The sequence below is a fragment of the Erithacus rubecula genome, assembly GCF_903797595.1.
Source record: "Erithacus rubecula genome assembly, contig: scaffold_340_arrow_ctg1, whole genome shotgun sequence".
Classification (NCBI taxonomy): domain Eukaryota; kingdom Metazoa; phylum Chordata; class Aves; order Passeriformes; family Muscicapidae; genus Erithacus; species Erithacus rubecula.
The window spans coordinates 23,167-40,194 of NW_027635992.1; the positions used below are offsets into that span (position 1 = coordinate 23,167).

General features: G+C 47.4%; 1 protein-coding gene across 1 annotated transcript in view; it reads left to right on the forward strand.

Annotated features, from left to right (window-relative positions):
* Positions 1–2,373: 2,373 nt before the first annotated feature.
* Positions 2,374–17,028, forward strand: part of LOC306816026 (olfactory receptor 14A16-like) — a gene marked incomplete at both ends in the record, with an annotated part of 44,079 nt that continues 29,424 nt past the window's right edge. The window contains 2 exons of the mRNA XM_079332526.1: positions 2,374–2,605; positions 2,716–2,833. Coding sequence (XP_079188652.1) covers positions 2,374–2,605; positions 2,716–2,833 — 350 coding nt within the window. The remainder of the gene's footprint in view (positions 2,606–2,715; positions 2,834–17,028) is intronic.

Here is a 17,028-nt window from a genome sequence, read left to right on the forward strand (position 1 = left end):
CACTGCTGCATGTTCAGAGCCAAAGCATATTAATCTCAGAATCTGCAGTTCTAAAGACAATATAGTTGAAGAGAAGTAAAGTATTTAAAACCACTAAAACAATGATGAAGTGTTAAATACCATTATCTACCAATATTAGCTTAATTTTACAGAGTGCACACATAGACAATGTAAGAATCCCTTTGCCCTTGGAAAGGATTAAAATTTGCTTGAACGTTACAGGGATTTTCTTAATCTTTCTTCCAAGCATTGGAACAATCCTATAAATTTCCTGATTTAGCCTGCAAATTAATTCTGCAAATACAACTCTAGAACCTGCACTCTTAATTTTTCTTAAGGAATAGCAGCAGCAGCTGAGGACAGAATGTTGCTGCTCTCTGCCAGGGAAGTGTTCACCAACCCTGCCAGCATCAGTAAATGTACTGAGTGTGCCAAGACAAATGGGACCCAGCTGTTTTAACACAGACCCACAATACAGCTGGATAGTGCACTGCAAGTGGAATGGCAGGTCTAGATACCTTTTTTCTCTAAATATTTCTAAATCTAGGAATAACTTATGCAGAAGAGGCAAATGTTGTTAGATTCCCCAAACAGTTTGTCTGACATTTTGGAGCTTGGCAGAAACCCACATGACTAAAAGCTACAGTCAGCAGCTTGGCATTGGACCATCCAGTCATTACATTTGGTCCCATCAGATACCATTCCTGTCACAGAACTATAGGCACAGTGGGAGCAAAGTATCTTTTATGATGCAAATTTCAAAGTCACCAGAAGTTTTAATCGAATAAAGCTTCTGTTGCAGGTCGTCTGCCTCAGTGGGGTTCCGGGTTTTCAGCCTAACTTGTAGTCTGTCCCATTTCCCTCATAAACAGAAGTTTCACTTGTCCATATTGATCTCCTGTGCAATACACCTGCTGACAAATCAGCCTTTCATATTAGTGATGGTTAAACAACTTTCTCTCTACCTGCTCCCAGCAAAAGTAGATGACTGATTTTCTTCCATATGTTCAGGATTTTTGACTGCCTGGCTCCCATGCAGCCTTTTGCAGTCACCTATATTTTTGCTTGTTTGGCAGTCCAGAAGGCACAAATTAATAAGAGGAATGATGTTAGCAGCCATACCTTCACTCATTGAATTATTTGTAAAGACACTAGCACCCATCTTTGAAATGGGTCATACTGACTTTGGGCAGCAGGTTTGTTACAGAGCTCAGATGTCTCGGCTCCTGAAACAGACAAGGGGCTCTGCACAAGGCTAAACTTTGGGATAAAACAGTAGATTCAGTGGGGATACATGGTAGGCGATTTGGGAAGGCTGTACCTTCCTAGTACCTCAGCCACTGGGGGAAGGAAGAGGGCAACATGCAGCTGGTAGTTTAGATGAAAGGAGGCTGCACCCTCCAAAACCCCAAGAGAGAAAAGCCTTTGGAGGTGTGCACTAGTGGACACTCTCCCTTTGTTCAAATAAAGCTGTCTCCTTTTCAGTTGTATGTGTCAGGAAAATTAATACATAAATGTTGTTGGATACTGCTGCGAACTAGGGAAAAAAACAGCCTTGAAGCCTTGCGTTTCTCAGGCTGTTCAAGGACAAGAAATTATAACAATGATTAAACACCTGCTGGAGACGTGATGTTTTGCAGAAAGCATGTTTTTAAAGAGGTGTTGCCTTCTTGGACCAATGAACCTTTTCTATTTTGTATTGCATGAACTACCCTATATAACTGTAGTGTTTCTTTAAATAAAGCTCTCTTTCTGTTTGTCCATTGCACGCAGAACTATGTTGCATTATCCTTTCTGCCGCCCCTATAATCACAATGCAACATTTGGAGGTTCCACCGTGATATCTGCTCAAGTGAATGGAGATGACCTTAAGCGATTGTCACCAACGGGACAGTACCAGGATAAACTCGGAGCTGACAGACTGCTGACACTGGGACAGACCTACCAGGGCCGTCAACAACCAGGTCTGTGGTTTTTCTAACCAGAGCTGTGCCGAGAGCAGACTGAGTTCGCCAGAGACCAGGACTGAAATCCTGGGGCCAAAACCAGCGCTGGGAATCAGCAGGTCGGAGCCATGTGGGGACATGGCGGAAGCTCCCCTGAGTGCAGCAGGACGGGAGATCCAGGGACAATGTCAGCTGCTTCCTCCCTCACTGAGAGAGGCAGTATGAGCAGTAAGCTCTGGAGCCAATAGGCTCAATTTGGAGCGGTGAACTCCTGGCTAGCTGCTAGGAGGATCAGAGCTTTCTTTAAAATGGGGACTCAACAATCTAAAAAAAGGGGAAGCTGCACTCTCAATATGGAGAGGTGCTTTGGCAGAATCAGACTGCACCGGGGGTTCTATCCTCTGTAACTTTTCCTAAAAATCTGCCGATGGCGGTGGTTCCATGTGCAGCAAATCGCAATAGAAGCTTTACTGGCAGCCTGTGCGGAGCAGCCCATGGCGATAGTGTCTGCGTCTGCGGCGGGCGTGGAATGGCGACAGTCGCGGCCTGCGGGTGGCCCGGCCGCTCCTTCTTCACTGATTACGAGCTGGGCCCGCCTGCTCAGGCAGAGCCGCGGGAGCCGTGGCTGCCACCCACTCCAGATAAAGAGGTGGTGCTAGGTCTTCCCTCGCCTCTAATGCCAGAGCTTGACCCACCGCCCATCGGGGCGGGGTCTTGGTTGCCCTCCTCTGCCTCAGCAGGGCTGTGTTTTCCTCTGCTTTCCCCTCAGCACCGCAGCTCGTCAACCCGCAAGTGGTGACCTCCTCCTCCGCTTGGCCGGAGATGGCGCTGCCCCCGCTGCCTCTCATGCTGCTGCTGCCATCCTCCAGCCAGAAATGTCCCTGTCCGTAAAGCAGCCAAGCCTCAGGCATTGCAGCAGGGTGAAGGGGGCTCGATGGGGCACATGGAAATCCCCGGGGGTCCCAGGAACAATGGCATTTATGTGGAGGGGGGCGGTAGTCAGAGTCCTCGAGCAAATGTTTCTAAGCTCGATCTAATTTCTGGGAAAGAATTGTTGGAAAATTGTAATAATGGCATTGAACCAATGGACAATTTTAGATTTTGGTCCCGGTGAATTGTATTGATTTTAGTTCTGGGGAATCGTATTACCTTTTGTTAAGATTTTTAGCCAGAGTTTTACAATGTATTAAGATAATAATGAGTTTTGGTTCTAGTAAATTGTATTAGAGATGGGTTTTAGTTAACTGCTAAAACTCCATGAGAAGTTTTTGCCAGATTTTTTGTAATTTATTTAGAATGGTGATGGATTTTAGTTCTGGGGAACAGTGGCAGATTTTACTATAGTATTAGAAATAGTGCTTTGGTGGTGAATTTTTTGCAAGGAAGGTCAACAAATTTGGAACCTTCCTAGGCTAGTATCCTCAGGTCTCCTGCATGTCTTTGTCCTCCCTAGCAAAGGGCCCTGCTGGGGAGCACAAATACATTTTTTTCATTTTTTTTTTAATATATTTCAGAAAGGGGGACATGTCATTGGATACTGCTGGGAACTAGGGAAAAAGCAGGCTTGAAACCTTGGGTTTCTCAGGCAAGAACAAGAAATTATAGCAACAATTAAACACCTGCTGGAGAAGTGTGCTACATGATGTTTTGCAGAAAGCATGTTTTCAAAGAGCTGTTGCCTTCTTGGACCAATAAGTCTTTTCTATCCTGTTTTGCATGAACTACCCCACATAATTCTAGTGTTTCTTTAAATAAAGCTCTCTTTCTGTTTGTCCATTGCACGAAGAACTATGTTGCATTATCCTTTCTGCTGCTCCTATAGCCAAAATGCAACATACAAACACCAGAGGTTTCTGTCCAAGAAGGAGACAGAGGAACCCTTTTGCTTTATTCGAATAAAGGGAGAGGCCACGGGCATTCCCCTGGGATCTCTCAAATTTTTGGAGGACGCAGCCTCCTTTTTATCCTAATTTCCCGGCCGCATTTCCCTCTCTCTTTCTCCATTGGCTGAGGTATTTGAGAGGCACGGGCTTCCCAGAACGCCTGATACCTGAGACTCCCCTCTAATGTATAACCCTCCCTTTTAATTTTTAATTCTTATAGAATTAATAGTTTTTCCCCATTGCTTCTTTCATCTTCCAATATCCAATTTCATTTATCAGCAAACCTACAGTTTGTAAAGGCAAATATATTTTTGCATTCATCAATCAGTGGAATACATCCCATTGTTTCTTTTATCTCTCAGTGCTAGCCTTATCTACCAGCAGATCCACAGCTCGTTTGCAAAAACAAATCCGACATTCCTCTCAAACCCAAAGGAATAGTTAATAATTAAACAAAAAGTTGAATGTTTAAAGACTGAAATGTTTTTCTTGTCATTCATGTCATATACTGTGGCATCAAGACTCATGCACAGTTCCTGGGCTGGTCCTTGTTTTCTACCCTACCCTAAATACTGTTATTTTTGCTTCTTTTTTGAGAGTGACAAGTGACAGTCAGAACATCAGCTTCTTGGAGCTATTTCTACATATTTCATACACTGTTGTTGAGGGCGGGGGTGCTTCTTACAAAATGCCATGCTAAGATGAAGCAAGCAAAATAAGCACCATTTTCCTACACAATCACAAAAGGATGAACAAAGATGAAGAAAGCAGGAAATAAACACTGTCAGAGAATTATAAAGTGGAGGAAAGCCAGACAAGTGAAGACAAAGGAGCTTCCACTTGAAAAAGAGCTGCTGATTGCCCTTCATCACCTTGCACCTGAAGTGAGCTCTGAGCAGCTTAGCTAAATCTTGTGTCATTCGGCTGTGAAAGCCACCTAAACGGCCTTGTCCACAGAAACCTGTGCTGCTCTGAAAGGGTGAAAGTGCCACATCTGCTGTTCCAGTAGTGCTCACAGCCATCTTGGCAGTGACACTGTGTTTGTTGACAGTCTGGTCTATGTTTCCTTCACGTGCTTCATGCCTTTTCCCAAGCCACAAAGATACACACTCAGTAAGGATGAAGAAGAAGGTGGTAAGAGGAAACTAATATGGTGGCATAATCCAGTAATAAAGTCAATTGCTTCTCTATTCACTCCTTTCAGGACATTTCCACATCTCCAGTTACCATTGGAACAGCTGAGTGGAGTGGGATTCCTTCGGTGTGCCATATATTTTTGCCAAACTCTATCCAAAAGCCTCTTTCCTCTTGTGCCATAAGGCACATTTTCATATATTAAAAAATATATATACCTAACTTTCTGCGGGCAAATGTAGTGTTCATTAACATCAGTTATAGACTCTCAGATGAATAAAGCCCCTGAGCCAAATGGTGGGAATACAGAGCAAAAATACACATGGTTGTAATCCATGTGTGCCTGCACCATCTGTTTGCTTGTTTCCCCAGAAAATTACAAATCTGATGCTTTGTCCCACTTCACTGCCTGGTTTATATTAGCAACCTTTGTAAAACCCCAGCTATATTTTATGTAAAGCTTAGGTAAGGTTTATTACCTCATTGAGAGTCTAATTTATGTAGCAATTAGACAGCTAGTGAGTTTGCTGTTTTGAAACAAAGAGCCAGAGTCCTCACATCTGTTCCCAGGATAAAAGCTGGGTTTAGAACTTCATGATCTCCAAGTCTCCAAACAAGTATTTTACACTGCAATTGTTTGTGCGTTATTCAGCCTCCAAATAACCTCCCTGTTCAACTTGTGAGCATACTAGTGATCAAAACAAATAAACACGAATGTGAACCTTTGTCATGGTTTGGTGCTGGCAAAATGCCAGGCACCCACAAAAGTAGCTCACCCACCTTCCCCTGCCTCAGCTGGGCAGAGGAAAGAGAAGAATTTAATGAAGGCTTCATGAGTTAAGGATAAAACAGGGTCAACCTAGAGGTACAAAGTGAATTTATTACTAACAAAATCAGAGGAGGACAGTAAGCAGTAAAATAAACTTTTAAAAACACCCTTTCTTCCCCCAACCTCTCCCTCCTTCCCACTGACAATGCAGTGAGACAGGGCATGGGAGTTTTGGTCAGACCATCACTGAGATGTTCTTCTGCTGCTCCAGGAGAGGAGTCCTTCCCCTATGAGACTGTGGGGTCCCATAGGAGACAGTTCTCCATTAACTTCCCCAGAGTGGGTCCACTCTTGTGAGCAGCAGCCACACTGCACCTGCTGCAAACTGTCCCTCTCCCAGGCACACAGCCCTCCCACAACTGCTGTGACGTGGGTCTCTTTTCCAGGAGGTGCAGCCCTCCAAGAACAGACTGCTCCAGCCTGGAAGCAGGGACCCTCTCCCTCCACCGGGTCTCCCACTGGATCACAGCCTCCTCCAGGCATCCACCCACTTTGGCATGGGCACCTCCCCCAAGGGCTGTGCATGGATCTCTGCATCCCCCACGGATCCAAATGGGGTGTGCATGGATCTCTGCATCCCCCGTGGATCCAAATGGGGTGTGCATGGATCTCTGCATCCCCTGTGGATCCCCACGGGCTGTGGGTGGATCTCTGAATCCCCCATGGATCCCCATGGGCTGCAGGGAAACAGCTGCTTCACTATGGCTTCACCACAGCCTGGAGGAGCTCCTCCCCTCCTTCTCCATCAACCTTGGTGTCTCCACAGTGTTTCCCTCACATGTTCTCACCTCCTCCTCTTCTCTGGCTAGAAAAATAAACTGTGTTGCCCATTGTTTTGGTTTTCTTCTTAGATACATTATCACAGAGGCATTACCAACATCTCTAATTGGCCCAGGGTTGGCCAGCAGCATGTCCATCTTCAGAGCCATCTGGGATTGGCTCTGCTGGACATGGTGGAAGCTTCTAGCAACTTCTCACAGAAGCCACCTCTGTGGACCCCCCACTACCAAATAACGAGGTACAAAACCAACATATTATTTTCCAAGATAGCAACTTCTCTTTCTCAGCCTGAATTTGTCACACTGGTAACACTGGTCCCAGGAAATGCCTTGTCATGCTGTGTTGAATGTTGTGACACCATTGGGGAATCATCAATTAATGTTATTAAGGAGAAGCCTTGTCCTCTGCAGAAATTGTACACTCGAATCATGTGCACATACATTGCTGCATATACCCCATGGCTTTAGAGCCCCTAGACTACTATGCTAGCCCTTGCTGCAATGGGGCAGGGTACTGGGACAGTCATTGAGGCTCTAGACCCATCCCTGAACTTCCACTCTGCCCAAGGACAGTTCCCAGCACCGCTGGTTTTGTTCTCTATTTAGTGACTCACAGTTAACAGCTACAAAGCACTTCCTTGCACAGCACATGTAAATGACATTGTTTCACAATGCTACTGATGTTTTCTGAGAAACAGCTTGACATATACTGCACAATACTTTGCAGCACAGGAAATTAACTACTGCTGTACAGAAGCTCACATTGAGCATGCAGTGCACATCTGGAATAATCAAGGTTCTGATGCCAGCTTGCCTTGAGTCAATGGGGAGAGAAGTTCAGCAGCAGATGAGGCTTTGGCCTGAAGGAATATAAATACCTGGATATCATATTGCTTGATTAGCTCACTAGATAATTTCATGTGAGACAGCTGAACAAAGTCTTAAAGAGATCATGAAAAATGCAAAGCTCCCTTAAGTGTATCAGCTTTTCTTCAGGGGCATTTAAGGTTTATGTGGCCCATTTTAGGAATCATTTTAACCTTTGCCTCCTCTCTGTACTTACTGTATTTACCTTTTTTTTGTGACAGAATTTAACAGGTGGACAGGATCTGATTCATCTGGATCTGTTCATCTGGTTGCACCCTTTCAGGACATTAAAAATCTCTTAGTGTATTTTCTACTAATAGATTGGCTGTTCAAAACATAGCCATGCAAAGTATGTGTTGTGAAATTCTTAATGCTCTCTGCTGTCTGTAGACATTGGAGACTTTCTGATCTTCTTGAAGGTTTTTGAAGGAATAAGACAGTGGTGGCTTTTTTACCCCAAACATATTTTATATTCACAGGTTTCTTTCCTTATCTTCTTTTTCCTGAGCTAAGTGCCCACTAGCTCAGAAGAGCCCAGCCTTGTGAATGTGCATCGGGGACACACAGTCTAAGTTTTCTGCAAACCTCCTACACTCTTCATGACCTTTGACAGCCTCTAATGGTCTCATCTGCTGGGGATTATGTAATGTGCCCCACTATGTCACTTGGAAAATGTCAGCTAAGTGAATAAGTCTGCAGGTGAAGAAGACAAAGTGATGTGCCACACCTTTCCTTCTGGAGAATTGGAAAGCAAAGAACTGCTCGCTCAGGTGTGAGTGCTTTAGAGCAGTGAGGAGGCAGCATTAGCAAAGGACACCAAGTGTTTAAGGATTCACTGCTACTTTTCTGCTCTGAATAATTCCCTGAAAGGGCAAAGAAAGCTGTCAGGGGTCGTCTGATTTACAGCTATTCACCGTGATTTTCTCTTGCTGGAGCTACTGCAGCTGCAGTCCAAAAGACAACAGGCAGAGAGAGACACAAAGAGAAAAGTTCCTGGGAAAGGACATCACCCTCCTTCCTCCCCCGCCTTTCAAGTGGGAGGTTTGTATTTTGCTTTTGTGGCACATCAGGTGCAGGCTGCTGCTGCCCAGCACAGACAAAACCCAAGGAACAAGGGCATTCCTTAGTTTATATGTTCCATGCTCAGGCTTGCTGAAAAAGCCGCTCTGCCAATTGCATGCATTCAGTGGGTTTAAGGAAGAGGAACCCTAAAAGTGCTGTGTTCTGTTGTCTCCAGATCGTGCTGCCTCTTTAAAATCAGAAGTGCACGGACAGCTTCAAGGTGCCTCCCACTGAGCAAAGGCTTTAGATGCAGGCACAGAGGCAGAGGAGCCATCCTCCCCTGAGCAGAGGGCTAACCTAATGAGAGAGAAAGGAGCGCTCAGCAGAGTCCTTGGGCTGCTTCCAGTGATCCTTTCTGTCCTCCAGTAACAGCAGCACATGCAGACAAGAAACCTGGTGGCTCTCCACAGGGTGCCTGAGACCTACAAGAAGATGAGTGCAACTGCAGGTACCCTTTGCTGATAGTGTTATGTCAGTTTGTGGATGGTTGTGTTGTCTGTATTTATTTTATAGCTCTTTTGGTCATTTGCATTGAAATGTGACTCAGATACTGCCCCTTGCTTTGGCCAGCAGATTTTGCATCCAAGTGTTTATTTAGCACTTCTCTTAAATTAATGTTTGCCTTTCCAGGCAGCTGTGGCGATGTCTCCTAAAGCAGTCCCTTGTCAGAACTGTTTCGTTTCAGGCTTTGGCTTTCTATTATTCTGTTCTGCAATGCTCAGTTTGAAAAACAGTGTGGTCACCAAAGTTGTAAAAGAGAGTTTCTGACAGATATTTTTTAAGTGTCTGTACATCAGGGTCAGAGAGTGATTCCAGGGAAAGAAGGGAGCAACAGCTTCATTAGGCAGATTTTCCTTTGTAGCCATGAATGCCATTGTTCAGTATCGGTTAGACACCCCGAGGACTTGCTGCTCGAGGGCAGAAAAAGAAGTAATGCTCCCTGATCCTCTGCTGGGATGAGGTGGCACTGCCCTGACAGCCAGGAGTCTGGTGTGCAGATTCCTAGATAAACCATGGGAAGATACAAGAAAATGCTCTCTCAGCATTTTGATAGAGAGGCAAAGATAAGATGAGATGTTATTTTCCCCCTCTGTGTGGGAAAATTTTTTTTTTTTTTAATATTTGATACAATTGGCAGTACAAAGAGGGGAGCCTGTTTCTCCCCAACATCAGAAATGCAAGGCACTCTGTCTTGCTTACAGAAGATTTTCCCTTTCATATTTCACTCTCTGTGGAAACACTTCCCCCATGGCAGATTTGCCTTCACAGCTAACCTCTACCCCTGATCCTGCGACCCGTCCCGCTGCTCCCACCGCCCCTTCCCCCGCGCCATCTGCCGCTCCTGTGCCTGCCCCCTCGGTGTCCACACCCGGCCCCGGCCCCGTCCCCCCGGCGCCCCCCCTCCCGCCTGTCTCTGCCCCTCCCGCGGCTCCCGGACCCCTTGCGTTTGCCCTGCCGCTGGCTTCCCCCCTCATCCCCCCGATCCCGCCGCCTCGGATGCCATCCTCGCGTTTCCGCCCGCCGTTCCGCCGCGTCCTAGCCTCGCCCCCTCGGTGCCCGCAGCCGTCCCTGTCCCGACTCCCAGCCCCCGTGCAGCCGCGTACCGACCCCGCCCCTGCGTGCCTGCCCGCCCCTGCCCCGCCGCGACCGCGCTGCTTGCTGCTGCCGCCGCGCCGCCCCTGCCCTCCTCCCCCCTGCCCATGGCTTCCCCTGCCCCCCCCACCGCCAGGCGCCGCCGCCATTACGCACGTGGAGCCCATTGTGCCCGGCGCGTTACATGCCCAGCACTCTGCTGTGTCCACGGCTTTGATAAACACACCCCTGCTGCAATCCCCAGCCCCGGCCAGCCAGACCGCGCCGTTTCACTCCGTGCAGGCGCCCCCGGGGACGGTCCCCTTTCCCGAACCGGGGGGAGCCTGTCGGACAGTGAACCAGCCGCCGGAGCTCGCCTGCGGCAAAGCGTTTCCGCTTGGCCATGGCCCCGCAGCCGCGCTGGCCGTGGAGCCGCCGCTCGCACCGTCCCGTCCGGAGCGCGGCTGCAGCCGCGTCGCCGGCCCGCCTGCCTTCTCTCGCCCCTCCACCCGAGCCGTCGCTGCACAGCTGCTGTCCGGTGCCGGCGCTGCCGTCGCGGTGCCCCGTCCCCGACCCTCCCGAGCAGCCCGCGTTCCCCGCGCCGCTGCCCATCGCCGCCGCGGTCCCGGATCCGGCCGTGCCGCCTTCACCGCAGCCCCGCCTCCGGCCCGCCGCGCTCCAGCCACGCTCTCGCCTACAGCACCGCAACCCAACCCGGGACCAGAATTCTCCAGTTCAGCCTTATTATCACACCCTGGAACACTCGCTATAAAAGACAGAGGGGGAGGTGATGCCACAGCAGCCCCGTTAATAATGGAAAAACAAGGAACTATTTTACACCTGCCAGAAACAGCTCAGGAAAAGAATGGAGTTGTATCGATTGTGTGAATGCATGTTATTTTTCTTTTGTTTTAGTTTTTGTAGTCAAGCTTTACCTGTAAGTCAACCAAAGACAAATATGTGGGTTAATTTAGCCAAGTCTGCAGGCTCTGATACCATTTGCCTATCTAACACAAGTCCTGAAAAACCCTTTTCAACCTGTTTAGTTGGAGTACCTTTCCCAAAAGGTTTTGATAATGTTACCCTTGAGAGGTACTGGCCTTACCATGATCCTCATGCTCTTTCAGATCCCAGCCAAAAATATCAAACTTATATTGACAATTCTAAAGTTGGTCAATTTGATCTCCAAGAGCTTGAAATCTTAGGTTCAGTAACTATGAACAGTTGTTATTTCTTTCATCTCATGGAAGGAGACAGTCCTCATTTAAATGTTACCCCATATCACCCAGTTTATAGCAATGTGACTTTTTGGTGTAATCAAACTAAACTTCTCACATATTTTGAGCCACACGCAAGTCGATTTAGCAAACTTCCAATACAATTTCCCAAGGGAATTTGGCTCATTTGTGGAGACAGAGCATGGCAGGGCATACCTTCATATATAGAAGGTGGCCCCTGTGCACTTGGACAACTTACCATAATAGCCCCCAGTGTTAAAGAGGTGGTCAAAAAGAAAAGTAGAAAAATCAGATCCTCCACAGGACATCATTTTGAAAGTGACTTTCGCCCATGGAACTCTGGCACGACAATTATCACAAGCATTTTTTTACCTCAGGTGAGCACTACATTTGCTCTGAGACAGTTAAATCAGTTGGGATGTTGGCTCAGTAAAGAAGTAAATGCCACATCAATTGCAATTAGTGACTTGTTGACAGATGAAGAAGCAGTGAAACATGCCACTCTACAAAACAGAGCAGCCCTTGACTTCCTTTTACTAGCTCATGGGCATGGCTGTGAAGATTTTCAAGGATTGTGTTGCATGAATTTATCAGATCATTCTGTTTCCATTCATAAACAGTTGCACAATTTGAAGGATTTAGCTAACCAAATTACTACAAGTGATCCAACCTGGCTAGACAGGTTGTTCGAAGGTTGGAGCTTTGCCTCTTGGCTAAAGGAAGTCTGTAAAATAGGCTTGTTTATTCTATTAGTAATAGTTGTGTTATTAGTGTTTTTACCCTGCATACTCCAGTGTATAAGGAAAATAATGACCAAAACAGTTTCTAATATTTTTGTTGTTCAACTAAATGGGGGAGATGTTGGTGAAGGAATAGCAAAGACTTATGAATGCCTAGCAAGCAGTTCTGAAACAATAGATGAAATAGAGATGTTAGCAGTATTTGACATAGATGCTGAAAATAGTTATGTTAAGGTTTGAGGCCTCTTCCTTTGTTTAGATAAAACCAAATACCACACATGCCAAAGAAGTAGCAGATATCCTGTCCCAAGCCTGGCAGGAAAGATCTCAAGATAAGGGTAAAGCCATAAAACATGGTAATTTAGTTGTTCCTATAGGTTGCATGCAAATATTAGGAAATTAGTATATTGTAATAGATTGGTTATTGGAATTTAGAATATTCATTATGGAATAATACTTATTGTACTGCAAATGGAAAATCCTTCTACTTCTCTCTTCTCCCTATTTCTCTTCTGTTTCTACTTCTCTCTTCTCTCCTCTCCTGTTCCTGCTTCTCCCCTTCCCTCCCCGCTCCTCCTCTCCACTCTTATTACCTCTAATCTCTAACTTTTCTCTAAGCTCTCTCTTATACCCACGCCCTATAATAAAATACAACCCTGAAGAACAGCAAATAATAAGCTCCTGAGTCTGTCCCGCGACCGTCCAGAAACCCCCCGGTCCCACAGCCTGTCTGTCATTAAAGTGTGTCTGAAGGTGTTTTGCAGTTAGGGAGTGCATTAAAAATGCCACTTCAGTCAGTGCTGAGCTTCAGTGACAAAAATGCCACAAGCTGCTGTTGCTTTGAACGTGCAGAACCAAAGTTCTGCCAAAACACAGCAGTGGTGATTTGCTGATGCTGTGTCTGGCTCTGTTGCTGTGGAAGGGTTATGGAGCAATGAAAAAAACACCAAGACACTCCTTTGTTTGGTGCAGAAAAGAGCAAGAAAGATCAATTTATTGAAAGAAACCATTGCCTTAAATAAGACAGTTCATGGAAAACAAAATACAAACAGATCATTGGTCAGAGAAGGAGACACCTCTGCTCCCTGACTTTATCATGGACCTTGCAGGTGTTTATCTCTGTTATGATTCTTTCTTTTGTGTTTACAGTAAAAAAGGAGTCTCTGGCCTTGGAAAAATCCTGGATAGAGGCTGAGAAAATTTCATGGCCTGAGAAAAATACTTAGAACTTGAGAAAAAGGCCTAGCTAAAATGTGCCTAGGCCTTCAGCATTGTCCACAATTCCCCCTTTTAGTTTTTAAAAAGGAAAAGAAAGAGAAGTGTTTGTAATCCTCCACAGGGCCCTTTGTCAAAGGAGAACAAACACCACTCCTCAGGAGATTTGTGGATACCTGAAGTGCCTAGGGAAATCTTTACAACTGGTGCTTTTAACAAACTCAATTCTAAAACTTAATTCTAATTACAATAACAAAACCCATCACCATTCACCAAACATATACCACAGTGAAAAAATCCACCACTAAGTAATTATTCTAATACAACAATGAAAACTATATCAACAGTTCCAACATGAACAGATGAATGTCCATTCTCTGTTTGAAGAGGGATCATCTGGCCAGTGTTTTCTCTGGTTGGTGTTTGGTGAGCTGGTCAGCATGTGAAAGCTGAGCTGTGATCACACTCTGCCCCTGGTGCAGGTCAGGGCAGACACCTTGATGGTCAGTAGCAAAGACCCAGGCATGTCTCATCTGAAGCCTGAAATGAGGCAAAGGTGATTCACAATAACTGGATTGGTTAGATCTTTTCTTTCTCTTTTTCCAATCTCGCTGTCCTAAAATAGGAACAGCATCATCTGTTATGATTCTTTCTCTTCTGTGTACAATAAAGAAGAAATCTCTAGCCTGGGAAAAATCCTGGCTAGAGGCTGAGAAAGTTTCATGGCCTGAAAAAAATGCTTAGAACTTGAAAAAAATGCCAAGCTAAAATGTGCCTGGGCCTCCAGCAGTGTCCACAACCGGGACTGGCACCGGCTGTGGGGATTGGTTGTGGCTTTAGATCTTCCCAGAGCAGAGCAGCTGCTGGCTGCTGTAAAGTTGTTTCTTGTCAAGGCACGTCAGGCTCCAAAGGCAAAGAGCCCAAGGCTCTCCAGTCCCTGTTCAATCTCTCTGCCATAAAGTCCCGATGGAAGCAGGAGCAGCTCTCTGCTGCAAGAGGTCGAAGCTGCGGCTGGTGCAGAGTCTCCAGAGGCAGATGCTCCCTGGCCTTTCTTCTTCTGTTCTTTTTTTCTTCATCTTCCTCTTCTTCTTCTTTGCCGTGCTGGTAGTGGTGATGGTGATGGTGGGGGAAAGAGAGGGACAAGAGAGGAGTGAGAGAGAGCTCTGGATACAATACAGGGATGTTTTTGGACAAATTACCCAATGAGCCAAAACCAAGCACCTGAAGCATTTCTCCTAAACCTATTAGAATTCCGTAATACTAAAGTCTACATATAACTTGTGCATATGGCCTATCGGTTCTATGTGAAGAATATATAAAATATTCCTACGGTCATTTTATTTTGTCTAGAACTAAGTTTTTAATGCAGCCACTATTTTATAGGAGATTCCACAGCTTTTGTTTTTTATGGTATTGAAAACATATTTCTACATACTTCACACTAAGACTTATACTTTTACTTCATATCTATGCTACTTAATATTTTTAATTCCTTATACTAAAACTTAGACCTCTATTTAATGTCTGTGTGGTTTCCTGTATTTTAACTTCACAAAATATTTTAAATTTAATTCTTGCATAATGTTTGCTTTTGGAGGGGGTCAGAGAGGCTTCTCAGTTCCACTCTCCAACAACCAGGAATGGGGACAGGGACAGAGAGAGGGGACTGTGAAAGGGACATTGGAATGCGAATGAAAACGTGAACAGGGAATATTAATATGGGAACACAACAGGGAATATGGAAATAGCAATTGGGCAGAAAATATGGGATGGGGATTTAGAATATGGGACAGGGAACAGACATGGGGATAGGGCAACAGGATTGTGAATGGGAAAATGGGAAGGGGACTAGAAATATAGAAATGGAAATGGAACAGGATCAGGAATACTAGAAGGGGAACAGGACAGGGAATATGGGACTGGGAATATGTGAACAGTAACCAGACAGAGAATACAGGACAGGGAATGATACCTGGAATGGGATCTCAACTGGGACGGGGGCAGGAGTGGTGTGAGATGGGAATGTGCTGGGGGCAAGGGCAGTGACAGTGGGGAGAGGAGGATCCTGGACAGGGGACAGCAGGAGCCGGGTCAGGGGGAAACGGGGAGGGTGTCAGGGCAGGGGGTCCTTGATCAGCTGCCCCAGAACCTCCGTCAGCATCTCCCAGTGCAGCCAGAGCTGCTGGGCCAGGGGAGCCCAAAGCCCTGAGCAACCCTCAAGGAAACCTGAAGTCCCTGAAACAGAAAGTCCCCCACACCCTCTGGAAGATCCCCCTGTGTCTGCAGGCATGTCTTAGTTCAATGTCTTCATTTTTACCCCAGTACTGGGTGTCTGGGAAGGACAAAGAGAAATGCAAAGAATATCCAGGTCACAGGGAGCCAGCACAAAGCTTTTCCTCCACTCAGGGCACTCACAGGGCTTCTCTCAGTGGAGACTCTGTTGGTGTCTGGTCAAGTGAGAGCGCCTTGAGAAGCTCTTCCCACACTCGGGACACTCGTAGGGTCTCTCCCCAGTGTGGATGCGCCGGTGGCTGATGAGGTGGGAGTTTTTCTTGAATCCCTTCCCACAGTCGTGGCAGGAGAAGGGCCTCTCATCCCAGTGAGTGTGATAGTGCTGCAGAAGGCTGGAGCTGCTCTCAAACCTCTTCCTGCATTTATTACACTCGTAGGGTCGCTCCCCTGTGTGGCTCCTCTGGTGCACAGTCAGGCCTGAGCTGTCGATGAATCGCTTTCCACACTCCTCACACTTGTAGGGCCTCTCCCCAGTGTGGCTCCTCTGGTGCACAGACAGGCTTGAGCTGTGGCTGAATCTCCTCCCACACTCCCCACATTCATAGGGCGTCTCCCCAGTGTGGATCCTCTGGTGCTCAGTCAGGATTGAGCTGCGGCTGAATCTCTTCCCACACTCCCCACACTCGTAGGGCCGTTCTCCCGTGTGCATTCTCTGGTGTGTGATCAGGTCAGATCTCCACCTGAAGCCCTTCCCTACATTCCGAGCACTTGTGGGGCTTCTCCCATGGTGAAGCTGCTCACGCAGCCCCAGCTCCGAGCTCCGGCCGCCTCCCCGGCCCGGGCTGGCTCTTTCCTGCTGGGATCCCCGGGCTGTGCGTTTGCAGCCCCTCCTGCTGCGGGATCTGCGGGGCTTTTCCTCCCCGTTGCATTCCTGCGCCGTGGAGCCGCTGCAAACGGCCTCTTGCCCGAGGCTGTGCCGCGGGGATTTGTCCTCCCTGCTGTCCGTGCTCAGCTCCTTGTCTGGGGGAAGAAGGACAAGGACAGGATGGGATTTGCCTCCGTGCCAGAGGCAAGGGCAAGGAGATCCCCCCAGGGCTGTGCTGCAGCCGGGGCCGTGCTGGGCTGGGAGATGGAGCAGGACACAGGGGGAAAGGGGCACTGACTTCCTCCTCACCTGCCTGCGGCTCCGGGCCATCGACCTCGTCCTCATGGCCTCCTCCTACTCAATGCAGCCTAAGTTCGGGAAATCCTGGTTTGGGGGGAAAACAAGGGCTGAGCGCGTTGGGTTTGATGGTGGCGCTGCCCAAGGGCAGCTGGAGCAGTCAGCGCCCCTTTCAGCCTCGGGGGCCCGGAGCCCGCTCAGCACCAACCTCCCGCACCCCTCCAGGCTGCCGGGGGTCCCCCGGCTCCGGGATCGCCCATCCTGCTGCTCTCCCCGCTCCGGGGCTCCCGCCTTCCCTCCCAGCTCTGCCGGGGATCCCCAGAACTGAATATCGCCCCGTCCCCGCCGATACCGGGCGATCCCACATGG